At 35.3% G+C, this 18,576-nt stretch overlaps 1 protein-coding gene and 1 long non-coding RNA gene across 4 annotated transcripts in view; both read left to right on the top strand.

Moving 5' to 3' along the window:
* LOC132558442 (protein RFT1 homolog) overlaps positions 1–13,277 on the top strand; it is a 28,304-nt gene extending 15,027 nt beyond the window's left edge. Inside the window, exons 9-13 of the mRNA XM_060223014.1 lie at positions 4,665–4,795; positions 9,774–10,024; positions 10,316–10,444; positions 10,938–11,058; positions 11,760–13,277. Of these exons, the coding sequence (XP_060078997.1) occupies positions 4,665–4,795; positions 9,774–10,024; positions 10,316–10,444; positions 10,938–11,058; positions 11,760–11,933 (806 nt within the window). The 3' untranslated portion in view covers positions 11,934–13,277. The remainder of the gene's footprint in view (positions 1–4,664; positions 4,796–9,773; positions 10,025–10,315; positions 10,445–10,937; positions 11,059–11,759) is intronic.
* A 1,544-nt stretch (positions 13,278–14,821) lies between these two features.
* Positions 14,822–16,876, top strand: LOC132558445 (uncharacterized). Of its 3 annotated transcripts, none has more exons than XR_009554546.1 (6): positions 14,822–15,287; positions 15,417–15,458; positions 15,502–15,575; positions 15,667–15,767; positions 15,931–16,104; positions 16,159–16,876. It is a non-coding gene; the product is annotated as an uncharacterized LOC132558445 (long non-coding RNA). The 3 variants fall into 3 exon arrangements; XR_009554547.1 differs by having other exon boundaries at positions 15,417–15,575; positions 16,159–16,344; positions 16,404–16,876; XR_009554545.1 differs by having other exon boundaries at positions 15,417–15,575.
* The last annotated feature ends 1,700 nt before the right edge of the window (positions 16,877–18,576 follow it).

Genomic DNA, 18,576 nt, shown 5'->3' with positions numbered 1-18,576 from the left:
TCTCATGTAGTTGCTCTAGCAGAGAGCAAATTAGATGAATTCTATGTATATACTATATATATATCATGTAAGTATATGTAGTACATTGCAGCAGTCTGTCACCTGTATCACCTGTGTCACCTGTATCACCTGTCATAATTACTTGTGTATTTATAATCATATCACTTGCTTATATTGTCATTATGATCCGATTCGAACCAAAAATTTAGAAATTAGGTTGAGTGAAATGGATTTGCCCGTCTATAAAATGTATTGGTAGGAAATTCATGATTTTCATTCTCTGAGCTTAATGTGAATGTTTGCTTGATTCTATCATCTTATTTCAAAACTGTATCGAATTTCATTGATAAAAGTTTACTTGTCACTCACTTCTTCAAATAGAAGAGAAGTCATTCACTTCAGTTTTTTTCCCTTTAGAAAACTCCTTGATATAAATATGTCATTTAAACATTGTCGTGCTGAAATATTAATAATGTGTTCATTTTCATAATTGTTTTATAAACTTTTTGTAAATTTAAGGTAATGGATGTAATTAGTTGTTAAGGTTTAAATAACTAAAATAACACAAATTACTGAGAAGATAGAAATAAAATCCTGTTGGATTCACTTCTTATGCTAAAAACAAAAGTCTTCAGTTGACCCTTTTACAGATTAAGTACTTTCTTTTTTCCATGAAGACAAGATGATCTTGTGTCACTACTGACTTTTCAGGTTTTTATGGTGTAATAGATAACACTGGTCAGTTTTTCAAGGAGCTGGACGACTCGTACCAGTACTTCTTCTACCTGATACTTGATCGTAGCCGGACCATTAACGAGCAGTGTCAAGTATGGTGCCCCCACAATCATTGGGCATGTAATTAGTAGCATGTAGCCTTATCTACTAGAGAAAAATACACACCCCGGTAACATACATTTTGAAAAATAAAAGAAAAGAAGAATTTACAAAAAAAATCCTCTGATTCTGTCCTATAAATAACAAGTCTATAATAACTGAATGTAAAATAAATGAATTCATTAATTGTGAAAACTACTTAAAAATCATATACCAGTCCACAGCATTTCTTTATGAATAAACAAAGTAATTATGAACTAAAACTCAATTTTAAGTCACATGAAAAGGGAAATTATTAAAAAGTGATGCTTTTATGATTAAAATTCTAGTTTTTTTTTACATTAGCAAATGGGAATTAATGATGTAAATATCCAGTGCTTTATGATGTACTGTTTTGAGTATGCTATGTATTAGTAAGGATGACGTGTATACACATGTTCATTACATCATAATCATTTGATTGGCATGGGTTTTATGTATCAGTGACTCTGTATATTGTGTAGTGTGTATATGCAGCATGATTACCTGTATAATCAGTATACCAAGTGTTTCTGTGTGGTCAACTTCTTCATTAAAAACCTGTAAATTGATTATGACAAATTCTCTGATTCTGTCCTATTGATAAAGAGTCTGTATTAACTGTATGTAAAATAAATGAATTCATTAATTGTGAAAACTACTTAAAAATCATATACCAGTTCGTAACAATTCTTACGAATAAACAAAGTAATTACGAACTAAAACTCAACATTTAAAGTTACATGAAAAAGGAATTATTAAAAAATGATGTTTTTATAATCATAATTTCTCAGCGTTTTTACATTAGCAAATGGGCATTAATAACGTAAATATCCTTGTGCTTTATGATGTACTGTTTTGAGTAAGCTCTGTAATAGTAAGGATGAACAATTTATGTGGAAACCAATTTTTCTCAGAACTTCTAGAATTCAGGTAATTTGATGGAAGTTTTTATTTTACAGAAAGTTTTAGAAATAGAAACAAAAACAACTAAAATGTTCAAAATTGTAAACATGCACAGTTTCAGAAGTATTCCAGTTAAATTTTTTATTAAATCTTAATAAAGCGATAGAGTTCATAATATTTGTTGAGAGCTTAATTTCACTTTACATGTATTTGCATTCAGTTTTAACAGTGTGATTATCAATTGGAATTAATTGTAGTCAGATGCAAATTTGCCATTAGCTCAGATAAGAAAGTGGAAAGAATCAGTGATGTCTTGTTGTTCCATAGTTCTTTTGATATATATTGAAATTTCAAAAATGTCTATGAACATAAAGAAAACCTTGAAGACAAGGCTACAGTGATAGTCAAACTGACACATGATTTTGTTCTCTTTTCAATTTTTTGATTATCATTATTGTATTACATAAAGGATGGTGGTTCACTAGTTACAATTCTCAGCCCTAATAGCTATTAAGCTTTTCACTCTACCAGAGTCAAATCAAGGGAAGTAACTCTGTGATGCCCTATTTCTATTGACAAAGATACTAGTGTGCCAGCTGTATTGCACATCTTCTTGTCTTCTCCACAGGAATGTGGCAATTTTATTGTATTACAGAAAGGAAGGTATCTCACTGGTTACAAATCCTCGGCCCCAATGGCTGTCAAGGGAAGTAACTCTGGGAGATCATATTTCTGTTGACATAGATACTGGTGTGCCAGCTGGATTGCAAATCTTTTTGTCTTCTCCAAAGGAAGGTGGCAATAGTTTTTCAGATTCAAAGGTCAGGGGCCACCAAGTCATCATTGAAGCCAGAATGATATGTAGATATTAATTTATGGATCATACTTTTCCACTCTTCATTCTGGAGCCTTCTGATCTTCACTGATGTAAACCTACTGAATTCTGCCTGTTGCATTTTAATGGGCAGAGAAATTAAGGCCATATTTCTATTCTCAACTTTGATACTTTTTGTTTTAGTTTTAGTTGCAAGGTATTTGGTCAGAATTGTGTTACCCTTGTTCTGTGTTCTCTCTCCACAGGTGTCAATATCTCTCCATGATAGCCGTCAATTTCTCTCCACAACAGGTGTTAATATCTCTCCATGATAGCTGTCAATATCTCTCTCTACAACAGTTGTCAGTGTCTCTCCACAATAGCTGTCAATATCTCTCTCCACAACAGTTGTCAATATCTCTCCACAACAGTTGTCAGTGTCTCTCAACAATAGCTGTCAATATCTCTCTACAACAGTTGTCAGTGTCTCTCCACAATAGCTGTCAATATCTCTCTCCACAACATTTGTCAATATCTCTCCACAACAGTTGTCAGTGTCTCTCCACAATAGCTGTCAATATCTCTCTCCACAACAGTTGTCAGTGTCAATCCATGATAGCTGTCAATATCTCTCTCCACAACAGTTGTCAATATCTCTCCATGATAGCTGTCAATATCTCTCCACAACAGTTGTCAATATCTCTCCACAACAGTTGTCAGTGTCTCTCCACAATAGCTGGCAATATCTCTCTCCACAACAGTTGTCAGTGTCTCTCCACAATAGATGTCAATATCTCTCTCCACAACAGTTGTCAGTGTCTCTCCATGATAGCTGTCAATATCTCTCTCCACAACAGTTGTCAATATCTCTCCATGATAGCTGTCAATATCTCTCTCCACAACAGTTGTCAGTATCTCTCCACAATAGCTGTCAATATCTCTCTTCACAACAGTTGTCAGTGTCTCTCTACAATAGCTGTCAATATCTCTCTTCACAATACCTATCAATAACCATCATCCTCTCAGTTATAGTGACACAATATACAAAGGTACTAGTATACATTTCTGCTGTCATTTACAGGTGTTGATAAACATCTTGTATGTCAATCATCTTATGATGAACATACACCAGCTTTTCTCTGACAGCTAATTGTGAAGTACCATTCAATACATTCATCCCTGCTTCCCTTAGATGGTTAACCTGTAAAATATCATACAATACATACACCTTGAATTTTCTCTGACAGTAGACCTGTAAAATATTACAATACATCATACATCACAGCTTTCCTCTTAGACTTAAACTATAAAATATGATACAATGTATACACCCTGAATTTCCTCTGATGGTTAACTTGTGAAGTGCCATACAATACAAACACCCCAGCTTTCATCTGACAGTTAACTTCTCAAATATCATGTAATACATACAACCTACCTTTCATCTGACACTTACTCTTTAAAGTACCATACAGTACACACACCCCAGCTTTTCTCTGACTGTTTAGCTGTAAAGTTCCAAACAATACATACACCTTGGATTTCTTCTGACAGTTAAATTGTAAAATACAGTACATACCCCCCAGCTTTTCTCTGGCTGTTTAGCTGTAAAGTTCCAAACAATACATACACCTTGGATTTCTTCTGACAGTTAAATTGTAAAATACAGTACATACCCCCCAGCTTTTCTCTGGCTGTTTAGCTGTAAAGTTCCAAACAATACATACACCTTGGATTTCTTCTGACAGTTAAATTGTAAAATACAGTACATACCCCCCAGCTTTTCTCTGGCTGTTTAGCTGTAAAGTTCCAAACAATACATACACCTTAGATTTCTTCTGACAGTTAAATTGTAAAATACAGTACATACCCCCCAGCTTTTCTCTGACTGTTTAGCTGTAAAGTTCCAAACAATACATACACCTTGGATTTCTTCTGACAGTTAAATTGTAAAATACAGTACATACCCGCCAGCTTTTCTCTGACTGTTTAGCTGTAAAGTTCCAAACAATACATACACCTTGGATTTCTTCTGACAGTTACATTGTAAAATACTGTACAATACATACCCACTTTTCTCTGTCGATTACAGGTATATATGATGTCATCAATAACCTTGGCTCCATGGTTCCTCGCTTTATTTTCATGCCTCTTGAGGAAAGTGGACGACTCTTCTTCTCCCAAACTTTGATACGGGGTAAAACCTACAGAGACCAGTCCAATGTAAGCATCACAGTAACCAGCAGTGCAGGAATCAAGACTTTCGGGTTATGTGTGTAGTAACTTGTCAAAGTCAGCTACAATAGGTCTAGGTCAAATAAAAGTACAATATAGCCTGTTATTTTCATGGGAATGATGTTTTTACTATTTCCTAGTGCAGCAAAATTTACGAATTAAGTACGCATGTACTAAGACATGTGTAAAAAGTATCAGCAATATGATAGAACTGCAACTCATTAAGGCCAACTCTGCAATATAGCAAACATATATTTTTACAGTTACAACCGACTGATTGAATGTAACATAATACAGATTATTTGTTACCTCAGAGGGGGTCGGGGAGGGGGTCGGGGAGGGGTCGTCCTAGTTGTATATAGAAGATCGTCAACTTTTTCAAAGTAAATACTCAGCAACTTCATTCATGGAATTTGATCAAACTTTATGCCATGATTAATTATGAGTAAACTTGAGACATTGTTGTGTTTAAGGGGCCCAAGTTCAAGGCCAAGGTCATCCTTGGTTTATATAGAAAGCCAGCTACTGATTCAACTTAACACTTAACTTCACTCTTCCATGGAATTTGGTCAAACTTTATGCAAAAATCAGTATGAGTACACTGTGGGCATTTATGTATTACAGACATTTTGTAGTTTGGTGTAATTGAATTTTCTCATTTTAGATGAAAATTGCAAACATTTTGACCCTTGATAATAACTGGCTATAGAGTAATAACTTATAAATCTAATACAATCAGAATTTTCATTTCTTTGAAAAAGTTGTCACTTAACTCTAATACAGGTGATCTCTTTATGCAAGTTTAATTCAGAATTTGATATCAAGTGGTCTCTCAACACAAGTGGTCTCTCAACACAAGTGGTCTTTAGATGCAGGTGGTTGTATGAGCAGGTTATATTTGTGAAATGATTTTATTACGACTTTTTCTTCAGGGTGAGAAATGAACAAAAAATAATGGATATTATTTGAAATTTTAGATAATTCAGAACAAGATCATTAAAATAATCTATTGTCTATATCTGAAAAGAATGATGCATGCAAGTATTGGTAGATGGATTAGTTTGTGTTGCAATATAGATAACATTGAAAACGGCTCTAGTTATAGGCTGTAAATGGATGTTATGTAGCAGTTCATTATAACTATATCGGACAGTTTTATCAACCAAAATAGATTTCCTGTTTTAAATGCATGTATTGTTTTATGTATTCACTAAACTAGTAAACTGTAAGAGTAACAGATAGTACCTTCCAAAACAATCTTGTAAATTGCAGTGGCAGCTTCCAAAACATTGTAGTAAAATGTATTAGTGCCTTCCAACATAATTTTGAAAACTGTATTACGAATAGATGGTACCTTTCATCATAATTTTGAAAACTGTATTATAGATAGATGGTGCCTTCCAACATAATTTTGAAAACTACTATGAATGGATAGTGTCTTCCAACATAATTTTGAAAACTGTATTATAAATAGATAGTACCTTCCAACATAATTTTGAAAACTGTATTACGAATAGATGGTACCTTTCATCATAATTTTGAAAACTGTATTATAAATAGATAGTGCCTTCCAACCTGATTTTTAAAACTACTATGAATGGATAGTGTCTTCCAACATAATTTTGAAAACTGTATTATAAATAGATAGTACCTTCCAACATAATTTTGAAAACTGTATTACGAATAGATGGTACCTTTCATCATAATTTTGAAAACTGTATTATAAATAGATAGTGCCTTCCAACCTGATTTTTAAAACTACTATGAATGGATAGTGTCTTCCAACATAATTTTGAAAACTATATTATAAATGGATAGTACCTTTTATCATAATTTTGAAAACTGTATTATAAATAGATAGTGCCTTCCAACCTGATTTTTAAAACTACTATGAATGGATAGTGTCTTCCAACATAATTTTGAAAACTATATTATAAATGGATAGTACCTTTTATCATAATTTTGAAAACTGTATTATAAATAGATAGTACCTTCCAACATAATTTTGAAAACTGTATTACGAATAGATGGTACCTTTCATCATAATTTTGAAAACTGTATTATAAATAGATGGTGCCTTCCAACCTGATTTTGAAAACTACTATGAATGGATAGTGCCTTCCAACATAATTTTGAAAACTGTATTATAAATAGATAGTGCCTTCCAACATAATTTTGAAAACTGTATTATAAATAGATAAGGCCTTCCAACATAATTTTGAAAACTATATTATAAATAGATAAGGCCTTCCAGCATATTTTTGAAAACTGTATTATAAATAGATAGTGCCTTCAAACATAATTTTGAAAACTGTATTATAATTAGATAGTGCCTTCCAACATAATTTTGAAAACTGTATTATAGATAGATAGTACCTTCCAACATGATTTTGAAAACTGTATTATAAATAGATAGTCTTTCAACATGATTTTGAAAACTGTATTATAAATAGATAGTGCCTTCCAACATGATTTTGAAAACTGTATCATAAATAGATAGTGTCTTTTAACATAATTTTGAAAACTGTATTATAAATAGATAGTGCCTTCCAACATGATTTTGAAAACTGTATTATAAATAAATAGTGTCTTTTAACATAATTTTGAAAACTGTACTATAAATAGATAGTCCTTACCAAAGTAAGACAGTAAATTGTATCTAGTAAACTTATTTAAGTAAACAAAATATTGAAGTAAACTGTATTAGTTATAGAGGGTATCTTACAAAATACAATCTAGAAAGTTGAATCGCTGAGAGATAGTTCATACCCTTTTATTCTGATGGTAATTTTATTCTACTATTTCTTTGATGGTAACCCTGATTTGTGGTTATTTTTACTGTTACATAATATGTTGATGGTAACCCTGATTTGTGGTTATTTTTACTGTTACATAATATGTTGATGGTAACCCTGATTTGTGGTTATTTTTACTGTTACATAATATGTTGATGGTAACCCTGATTTGTGGTTATTTTTACTGTTACATAATATGTTGATGGTAACCCTGATTTGTGGTTATTTTTACTGTTACATAATATGTTGATGGTAACCCTGATTTGTGGTTATTTTTACTGTTACATAATATGTTGATGGTAACCCTGATTTGTGGTTATTTTTACTGTTACATAATATGTTGATGGTAACCCTGATTTGTGGTTATTTTTACTGTTACATAATATGTTGATGGTAACCCTGATTTGTGGTTATTTTTACTGTTACATAATATGTTGATGGTAACCCTGTTCTACTGTTATATAGCATGTTGATGGTAACCCTATTTTATTGTTATATTCTATGTTGATGGTAACCCTGTTTTATTGTTATATTACATGTTGATGGTAACCCTATTTTATTGTTATATTCTATGTTGATGGTAACCCTGTTTTACTGTTAGATTACATGTTGATGGTAACCCTGTTCTACTGTTATATTCTATGTTGATGGTAACCCTATTTTATTGTTATATTCTATGTTGATGGTAACCCTGTTTTATTGTTATATTACATGTTGATGGTAACCCTGTTTTATTGTTATATTACATGTTGATGGTAACCCTGTTTTACTGTTATATTACATGTTGATGGTAACCCTGTTCTACTGTTATATAGCATGTTGATGGTAACCCTATTTTATTGTTATATTCTATGTTGATGGTAACCCTGTTTTATTGTTATATTACATGTTGATGGTAACCCTGTTTTATTGTTATATTACATGTTGATGGTAACCCTGTTTTACTGTTATATTACATGTTGATGGTAACCCTGTTCTACTGTTATATTCTATATTGATGGTAACCCTGTTTTATTGTTAGATTACATGTTGATGGTAACCCTGTTTTACTGTTATATTACATGTTGATGGTAACCCTGTTCTACTGTTATATTCTATATTGATGGTAACCCTGTTTTATTGTTAGATTACATGTTGATGGTAACCCTGTTTTACTGTTATATTACATGTTGATGGTAACCCTGTTTTACTGTTATATTACATGTTGATGGTAACCCTGTTCTACTGTTATATTCTATATTGATGGTAACCCTGTTTTATTGTTAGATTACATGTTGATGGTAACCCTGTTTTACTGTTATATTACATGTTGATGGTAACCCTGTTCTACTGTTATATTCTATATTGATGGTAACCCTGTTTTATTGTTAGATTACATGTTGATGGTAACCCTGTTTTACTGTTATATTACATGTTGATGGTAACCCTGTTTTACTGTTAGATTACATGTTGATGGTAACCCTGTTTTATTGTTATATGACATGTTGATGGTAACCCTGTTCTACTGTTATATTACATGTTGATGGTAACCCTGTTTTATTGTTACATCAAATGTTGATGGTAACCCTGTTTTATTGTTACATTAAATGTTGATGGTAACCCTAGTTTAAAAAATTATATTACATGTTGATGGGTATCTCGTGTTCTGATATAACATGTTGATAGTAAGCCTATTTTACTGTTATACAATATGTTCACAGTAAACTTGTTTTACTTTAATGTAACATGTGGATAATAAGCCTGATTTAGTGTCAAGTGTTGATAGTAACCCTGTTTCAGTGTTATGTGTTGACAGTAACCCTGTTTCAGTGTTATGTGTTGACAGTAACCCTGTTTCAGTGTTATGTGTTGACAGTAACCCTGTTTTAGTGTCATGTGTGGACGGTAACCATGTTTTAGTGTCATGTGTGGATGGTAACCATGTTTTAGTGTCATGTGTGGATGGTAACCCTGTTTTAGTGTCAAGTGTGGATGGTAACCCTGTTTTAGTGTCTTGTGTTGATGGTAACTCTGTTTTAATGTCATGTGTTTATGGTAACCCTTTTTTAGTGTCATTTGTTAATGGTAATCCTATTATAATTATGTTATGCATTTGAATTGAAGTAACAATAACCCTGGTACATTTCAACCATATATTCAACCATAAAATCCCATTTAACCATTTGTTGCAGGAGTCGTTAGACTTGGCATCGCGTGTCTTGTATAGCCTGCTTAGAGTCGTTATGTTGATAGGAATAGTCATCTTGGTGTTTGGGTATGCATACTCATTCCTCACTCTCGATTTGTACGGGGGTGCAGTACTCTCAGATGGCGCGGGTCCCACTCTCCTTCGCTGGTACTGTCTCTACGTATTAATCCTCGCCATCAACGGTATCACAGAATGTTTCTACTTTGCCACCATGAGTCAGACACAAATAGACCAGTAAGTGTTTTAATTTTAATACAAGTAATTTACTATCAAAGAAAGTTGGCTGTAAGATTCAAGAAATGTCAAAAAATTAAATTTCTGTTTTTATTCACCCCTTCATTAGCTCTGGAGTAAGGTTTAATTTGAACAATCAGTATAAAAGCACTAATGTACTGATCTAAAATATAATATTCTGTATGTTATATGCTTTCTTAATGTAAAATGAATATATTAAAAATCGATATAGCATATTAACATTAACACATGAGTGTGCAGAATGGAGAAACATTCCCTTCTCCTTTGTAGGTACAATCAAAGGATGGTGGTGTTCTCTGTGATTTTCCTTGGTTCGTCACTCCTGCTCACCAGTTGGTTTGAGAGTGTTGGTTTTATCCTGGCCAACTGTATAAACATGTGTACCAGGATAGCTCACAGGTATGTACAGTTTTAGAATGTGTTTCATTCTCTGACACCAGCACATCAATTTCATACTGGTCCTGTTGACACCTGAAGGATGGGGACGAAAGTCTTCTTCTTGGGGCTGAGGGACGATGGTAGGTTATAGAAAGTCCCCATGTGTCTTGATGAGAGGAAGTGACTTTTGTTACAGTTTAGATAAGAAAATTACACTTCCATCCATTAATTCCCCATGCTACCTAAACAGCTTCTTCAATATAGAGGTTTGAATGTTAAAAGTTTTAAATTCAATATGTCTACCATAACACCATAAATTATCCTAGATATAGGATGTCTGGGTATTACCAAAGTTGTTCACTACAGGTAACCATCTTGTATTTTGTGACTGTTTGAAATAGTCAGTATTGGATTTATATAAGATATTTTTATTCGTGTGTTTGATTAGTTCAAAATGATCAGCATTAGTTTTATACATCTTGATCCTTACATTCAGAATTTTCTTTTCTTTCAGCGTCTTTTTTATCCACGAATATTATCAAGGAAGCACATATCGTCCATTACTTGGTCTTCTTCCATCCAAGTCTCTGCTGCTCAGTCTGGCCATTTCATTTGTCATTACAGTGACATCAGAGGTTTGTATCGCTTACTGTGTCCGTTACTTGTCCTGTAGGTCCATACTTACTGGTCAGTGGTCATCACAGTGACATCAGAGGTTGGTATCACTGTGTCCGTTACCTGTCCTGTATGTCCATACTTACTGGTCAGTGGTCATCACAGTCACATCAGAGGTTGGTAACACTGTGTCCGTTACTTGTCCTGTAGGTCCATACTTACTGGTCAGTGGTCATCACAGTGACATCAGAGGTTGGTATCACTGTGTCCGTTACCTGTCCTGTATGTCCATACTTACTGGTCAGTGGTCATCACAGTCACATCAGAGGTTGGTAACACTGTGTCCGTTACTTGTCCTGTAGGTCCATACTTACTGGTCAGTGGTCATCACAGTGACATCAGAGGTTGGTATCACTGTGTCCGTTACCTGTCCTGTATGTCCATACTTACTGGTCAGTGGTCATCACAGTGACATCAGAGGTTGGTATCACTGTGTCCGTTACCTGTCCTGTATGTCCATACTTACAGGTCAGTGGTCATCACATTGACATAAGAGGCTGGTAACACTGTGTCCATTACTAAGGGTCAGTACTGTACTGTATTTATTAGTCATTTGCTGATTTCTGTTTATTTTACTGATATGTAGGATTCCCAAATTTTTGTTTATTTACTTGAACATAATAACAAAGTATATTTATTTAATGTTGTTTATTCTTTACAGATAACATTTTGTTGTGATGCTGGTATCTACTACCGACTGCTGCATATTGGGATTGGCGGCGTGTGCTTCATAGCTGTCATAGGTACCATCCTTTTAACGGAGGCAGAACTTGTCAGCTTCGTGTGGGAGTATTTATTACGCTTTAAGTCTTCCAAACAAGTTAAAAAAGAATGAAAACATCAGGTGCCTCTACCTCCAAATTCTCATAATATGAAGATGTAGTTCATCAGGGTGTTGTCACGGACACCATCACATGACACTATCACATGACACAGATGAGGTCAAGCCTTTTAAGAACTCATTGACTTGTATGCAGACTCCAACATCTCCTTTGTTGGAATATTCTGAGAGTGATAACAGAGGAAGGGCCAAAAGGAGATTCAGTGGTATAGTGTTATCATCACTGTGTGTGATTTAAGAAAATTCAACTGATGATGAAAGTTTCATGGATGGCAAAACTGGAAGCTGTATAGTAACAAAGACCTTGACATTTGAAAATGGAGTATTCAACCCCCTGTGAATTTGTTTTGTGACATGATCATGACAATAATACTTTTGTGATCAGGATATACAAATATTTTAGGTTTACAGCTATAGATGGAAGCACTGAAGGACAGGACAGTGTCATCTTCTGTACCAAGTGGCTGTGATTTGCAGGAAAATGAAATCATTCATTAGAGATGTAGAAGTTGGGATGATTTTGAAGTGATGTTTTAAAATTTGTGTTTAAATCATCTTGAACATTCCTTCTTGTTATAGCCAGAGAGTTTGATTTTGAATCTCTATAATCGCTGTTGGAGGGGCCTACCGTTATTGACATAAAATAGGTACAATATGCCATCACTAGGTACTGGCTTCTGTGTCTGTTTAATTACTGACGACTCAGGAACTACATTCCGTTGTCTCACTTCTCTAATAACATCTCTTTCTGATCCAGTTACATTGTTAAGTGTTATTATACACCATGGAATTTTGGAGGTGTCAAAACATTACGATAAATACAAACACATTTGCTAACTCTCACATTCTCAGAGGGAGAAATTTCATGTCTTCCCAAGAAAAATCCCTGCTCACTCACTCCAGATATAACATCACATCATAAGAAAATCCCTCTATATTATGCAAAGATTTACCAAGATAATTTCATCCTAATAGGAACAACTCTTATGCAATAGACAAGATCAATGGTGCAACCATGAAGGAACAGATGTAGAAAGGATGAAATGTATTCCTATTTTGTAATGCATTTTGTTTATGGCAGGAAGGGAAATTTGAAAAGTTTGTGATGAGGATATGGGCAATATTTTTTTATCTAAAAGTTTGTATCACAGGTCATTAAGCTATGGCATTTACAGTTAAGAGAACTTTGACCAATGTTTCAAATGGACACTGATCCAAGGGTCATTATACAAATGATTGATGTGCAAAGACAAAGACGATTACATTGATTTTATAAAATCAACAGATTCTGTTAAATATTAGATGATTTACACCAGTTCATTAACAGTTGGGGTCCTTATTGATGTAGATATTACATCCAGTCTACATTGTTGCTGTCCTTACTGATGTAGGTCATTACACTGGTGATATTACATCCAGTCTACATTGTTGCTGTCCTTACTGATGTAGGTCATTACACTGGTGATCTTACATCCAGTCTACATTGTTGCTGTCCTTACTGATGTAGGTCATTACACTGGTGATATTACATCCAGTCTACATTGTTGCTGTCCTTACTGATGTAGGTCATTACACTGGTGATATTACATCCAGTCTACATTGTTGCTGTCCTTACTGATGTAGGTCATTACACTGGTGATATTACATCCAGTCTACATTGTTGCTGTCCTTACTGATGTAGGTCATTACACTGGTGATATTACATCCAGTCTACATTGTTGGGGTTCTTACTGATGTAGGTCATTACACTGGTGATATTACATCCAGTCTACATTGTTGGGGTCCTTATCGATGTAGGTCATTACACTGGTGATATTACATCCAGTCTACATTGTTGGGGTTCTTATTGATGTAGGTCATTACACTGGTGATCTTACATCCAGTCTACATTGTTGGGGTCCTTACTGATGTAGGTCTTACATCCAGTCTACATTGTTTGGGTCCTTACTGATGCAGGTCATTACACTGGTGATCTTACATCCAGTCTACATTGTTGGGGTTCTTATTGATGTAGGTCTTACATCCAGTCTACATTGTTGGGGTCCTTACTGATGTAGGTCATTACACTGGTGATCTTACATCCAGTCTACATTGTTGGGGTTCTTATTGATGTAGGTCTTACATCCAGTCTACATTGTTGGGGTCCTTACTGATGTAGGTCATTACACTGGTGATCTTACATCCAGTCTACATTGTTGGGGTCCTTACTGATGTAGGTCATTACACTGGTGATCATACATCCAGTCTACATTGTTGGGGTCCTTACTGATGTAGGTCTTACATCCAGTCTACATTGTTGATACTGATGTAGGTCATTACATCCAGTCTACATTGTTGGGGTCCTTACTGATGTAGGTCATTACACTGGTGATCTACATTGTTGGGGTCCTTACTGATGTAGGTCATTACACTGGTTCCAGTCATTGTTGGTCCTTACTGATGTAGGTCATTACACTGGTGATCATACATCCAGTCTACATTGTTGGGGTCCTTACTGATGTAGGTCATTACACTGGTGATCTTACATCCAGTCTACATTGTTGGGGTCCTTACTGATGTAGGTCATTACACTGGTGATATTACATCCAGTCTACATTGTTGGGGTCCTTACTGATGTAGGTCATTACACTGGTGATCTTACATCCAGTCTACATTGTTGAGGTCCTTACTGATGTAGGTCATTACACTGGTGATATTACATCCAGTCTACATTGTTGGGGTCCTTACTGATGTAGGTCATTACACTGGTGATCATACATCCAGTCTACATTGTTGGGGTCCTTACTGATGTAGGTCATTACACTGGTGATCTTACATCCAGTCTACATTGTTGGGGTCCTCCTTACATCCAGATGTAGGTCATTACACTGGTGATCTTACATCCAGTCTACATTGTTGAGGTCCTTACTGATGTAGGTCTTACATCCAGTCTACATTGTTGGGGTCCTTACTGATGTACGTCTTACATCCAGTCTACATTGTTGGGGTCCTTATTGATGTATGTCTTACATCCAGTCTACATTGTTGAGGTCCTTACTGATGTAGGTCATTACACTGGTGATCATACATCCAGTCTACATTGTTGCTGTCCTTACTGATGTAGGTCATTACACTGGTGATATTACATCCAGTCTACATTGTTGGGGTCCTTACTGATGTAGGTCTTACATCCAGTCTACATTGTTGAGGTCCTTACTGATGTAGGTCATTACACTGGTGATATTACATCCAGTCTACATTGTTGGGGTCCTTACTGATGTAGGTCTTACATCCAGTCTACATTGTTGGGGTCCTTACTGATGTAGGTCTTACATCCAGTCTACATTGTTGCTGTCCTTACTGATGTAGGTCTTACATCCAGTCTACATTGTTGGGGTCCTTACTGATGTAGGTCATTACACTGGTGATCTTACATCCAGTCTACATTGTTGGGGTCCTTACATCCAGTCTACATTGTTGGGGTCCTTACTGATGTAGGTCATTACACTGGTGATCTTACATCCAGTCTACATTGTTGGGGTCCTTACTGATGTAGATCTTACATCCAGTCTACATTGTTGAGGTCCTTACTGATGTAGGTCATTACACTGGTGATCTTACATCCAGTCTACATTGTTGGGGTCCTTACTGATGTAGGTCATTACATCCATCCAGTCTACATTGTTGGGGTCCTTACTGATGTAGGTCTTACATCCAGTCTACATTGTTGGGGTCCTTACTGATGTAGGTCATTACACTGGTGATCTTACATCCAGTCTACATTGTTGGGGTCCTTATTGATGTAGGTCTTACATCCAGTCTACATTGTTGAGGTCCTTACTGATGTAGGTCTTACATCCAGTCTACATTGTTGGGGTCCTTACTGATGTAGGTCATTACACTGGTGATATTACATCCGGCTACATTGTTGAGGTCCTTACTGATGTAGATCTTCCAGTCTACATTGTTGGGGTCATCCCAGTCTACATTGTTGAGGTCCTTACTGATGTAGGTCATTACACTGGTGATATTACATCCAGTCTACATTGTTGAGGTCCTTACTGATGTAGGTCATTACACTGGTGATCTTACATCCAGTCTACATTGTTGGGGTCCTTACTGATGTAGGTCATTACACTGGTGATATTACATCCAGTCTACATTGTTGGGGTCCTTACTGATGTAGGTCATTACACTGGTGATCATCCAGTCTACATTGTTGGGGTCCTTATTGATGTAGATCTTACATCCAGTCTAAATTGTTGGGGTCCTTATTGATGTAGATCTTACATCCAGTCTACATTGTTGCTGTCCTTACTGATGTAGGTCATTACACTGGTGATATTACATCCAGTCTACATTGTTGAGGTCCTTACTGATGTAGGTCATTACACTGGTGATCTTACATCCAGTCTACATTGTTGGGGTCCTTACTGATGTAGATCTTACATCCAGTCTACATTGTTGCTGTCCTTACTGATGTAGGTCATTACACTGGTGATATTACATCCAGTCTACATTGTTGAGGTCCTTACTGATGTAGATCTTACATCCAGTCTACATTGTTGCTGTCCTTACTGATGTAGGTCATTACACTGGTGATATTACATCCAGTCTACATTCTTGGGGTCCTTATTGATGTTGATCTTACATCCAGTCTACATTGTTGGGGTCCTTACTGATGTAGGTCATTACACTGGTGATATTACATCCAGTCTACATTGTTGCTGTCCTTACTGATGTAGGTCATTACACTGGTGATCTTACATCCAGTCTACATTGTTGCTGTCCTTACTGATGTAGGTCATTACACTGGTGATCTTACATCCAGTCTACATTGTTATGAATTCTTTTATGACTTGTTATGTATTCCGATAGATTTATTAAAGTTATTTTTGTCTATTTTGGAAATAATGAATTTCAACATGTGCAATGGTCAAGAATATTGTGAATTATATATGCATTTTATAAATAAAATATTGAGAACCATTTTGATTTTCTCCCTCTTTTTTGAAGTAGGAATAATCTATCCTAGCCACGACAACTGAAATAATCTGTCATAAGAGACCTGTTAAACAAGCTACCAGATACTGCATCCATCACTAGGACAACTGTGATCTTCATTGCTGGCCTGTGTAGGTGTTAGGATAACAGAATCATTTAATTTGTAGTTTTTTCTGAGGTTTTCTCACAAAGCGAGAACTAAATTATTCGTTTCTTGTATGATATTGTATTTTTGATTTCCAGCTCACCTTCTTACAAGCACATAAAACAAAATACTGTGACTTCATTTTAAAATTTCTAAAAGTTTTTTATTTTTAAAACATAATAACAAATTTATACATAACAATAATATGTACCATCAATAAAGCCATGAACTTAAAATTTACTGACAATCATTACAAATATACATTAATCACTCATACACCTTCACTTACAGCTCACTGTACAATGTATCTCATGCTTGCTGCTTCAGTACAATTTACAACACACATCTGTACTTACAGTTTAGTGTATGTACACTCACCATGTACCAACAGTGTTGGGTACAATGTACACACCATGTACCGACAGTTCAGGGTACAATATACACATCATGTACTCACAGATTAGGGTACAGTGTACACACCATGTACCAACAGTGTTGGGTACAACGTACACACCATGTACCAACAGTGTTGGGTACACTATACACACCATGTACCAACAATGTTGGGTACAAAGTACACACCATGTACCAACAATGTTGGGTACACTATACACACCATATACTCTAAGATTAGGGTACAATGTACACACCATGTACCAACAGTGTTGGGTACAACGTACACACCATGTACCAACAGTGTTGGGTACAAAGTACACACCATGTACCAACAATGTTGGGTACACTATACACACCATATACTCTAAGATTAGGGTACAATGTACACACCATGTACCAACAGTGTTGGGTACAACGTACACACCATGTACCAACAATGTTGGGTACAATGTACACACCATGTACCAACAGTGTTGGGTACAACGTACACACCATGTACCAACAATGTTGGGTACAATGTACACACCATGTACCAACAGTGTTGGGTACAACGTACACACCATGTACCAACAATGTTGGGTACAATGTACACACCATGTTCAAACAGTTCAGGGTACATTATACACATACCATGTACCTAATTTTCAGGCCTGTACCAATCACTGAAGAGTTGTACCTAATTTTCAGCCCAGTACCAATTACTGTGGAGTTGTTCTTAATTTTCAGCCCAGTAACAATTACTGAGGAGTTGTTATTAATTTTCAGCCCAATACTAATCTCTAGGGAGTTGTACCCAGTTTTCAACCCTGTACCAACAACTGTTGATTTTATCTACAACATCACACATAGTTGTTATTTACAGATTTACAAGGATGAATAAAAAGTGACAGAAGATTTGCAGAGAACAATACCCATATTTCATATTTTAAGTAGATTTGTAAATAGAATGATGAAGATTTAGGGTTCAGTCTGGGACGGAGTAGCTAACTGTCCTGAATGGTGTTTAATGCAAATATATGTCATATAGGTAGAGATTGATTTATAAACTGTTGTCCTGCACTCTCTATTGCAATCATTTAAATACTTCATATACACAACAGACATCACACACAT

This window comes from Ylistrum balloti, unplaced genomic scaffold (genome assembly GCF_031769215.1).
Source record: "Ylistrum balloti isolate Yb309-2 unplaced genomic scaffold, AGI_CSIRO_Ybal_v1 Utg370790, whole genome shotgun sequence".
In the NCBI taxonomy this organism is placed as follows: Eukaryota; Metazoa; Mollusca; class Bivalvia; order Pectinida; family Pectinidae; genus Ylistrum; species Ylistrum balloti.
The sequence above is the reverse complement of the archived record's forward strand: the minus strand, read 5'-3'. Positions and strand labels throughout refer to the sequence as shown.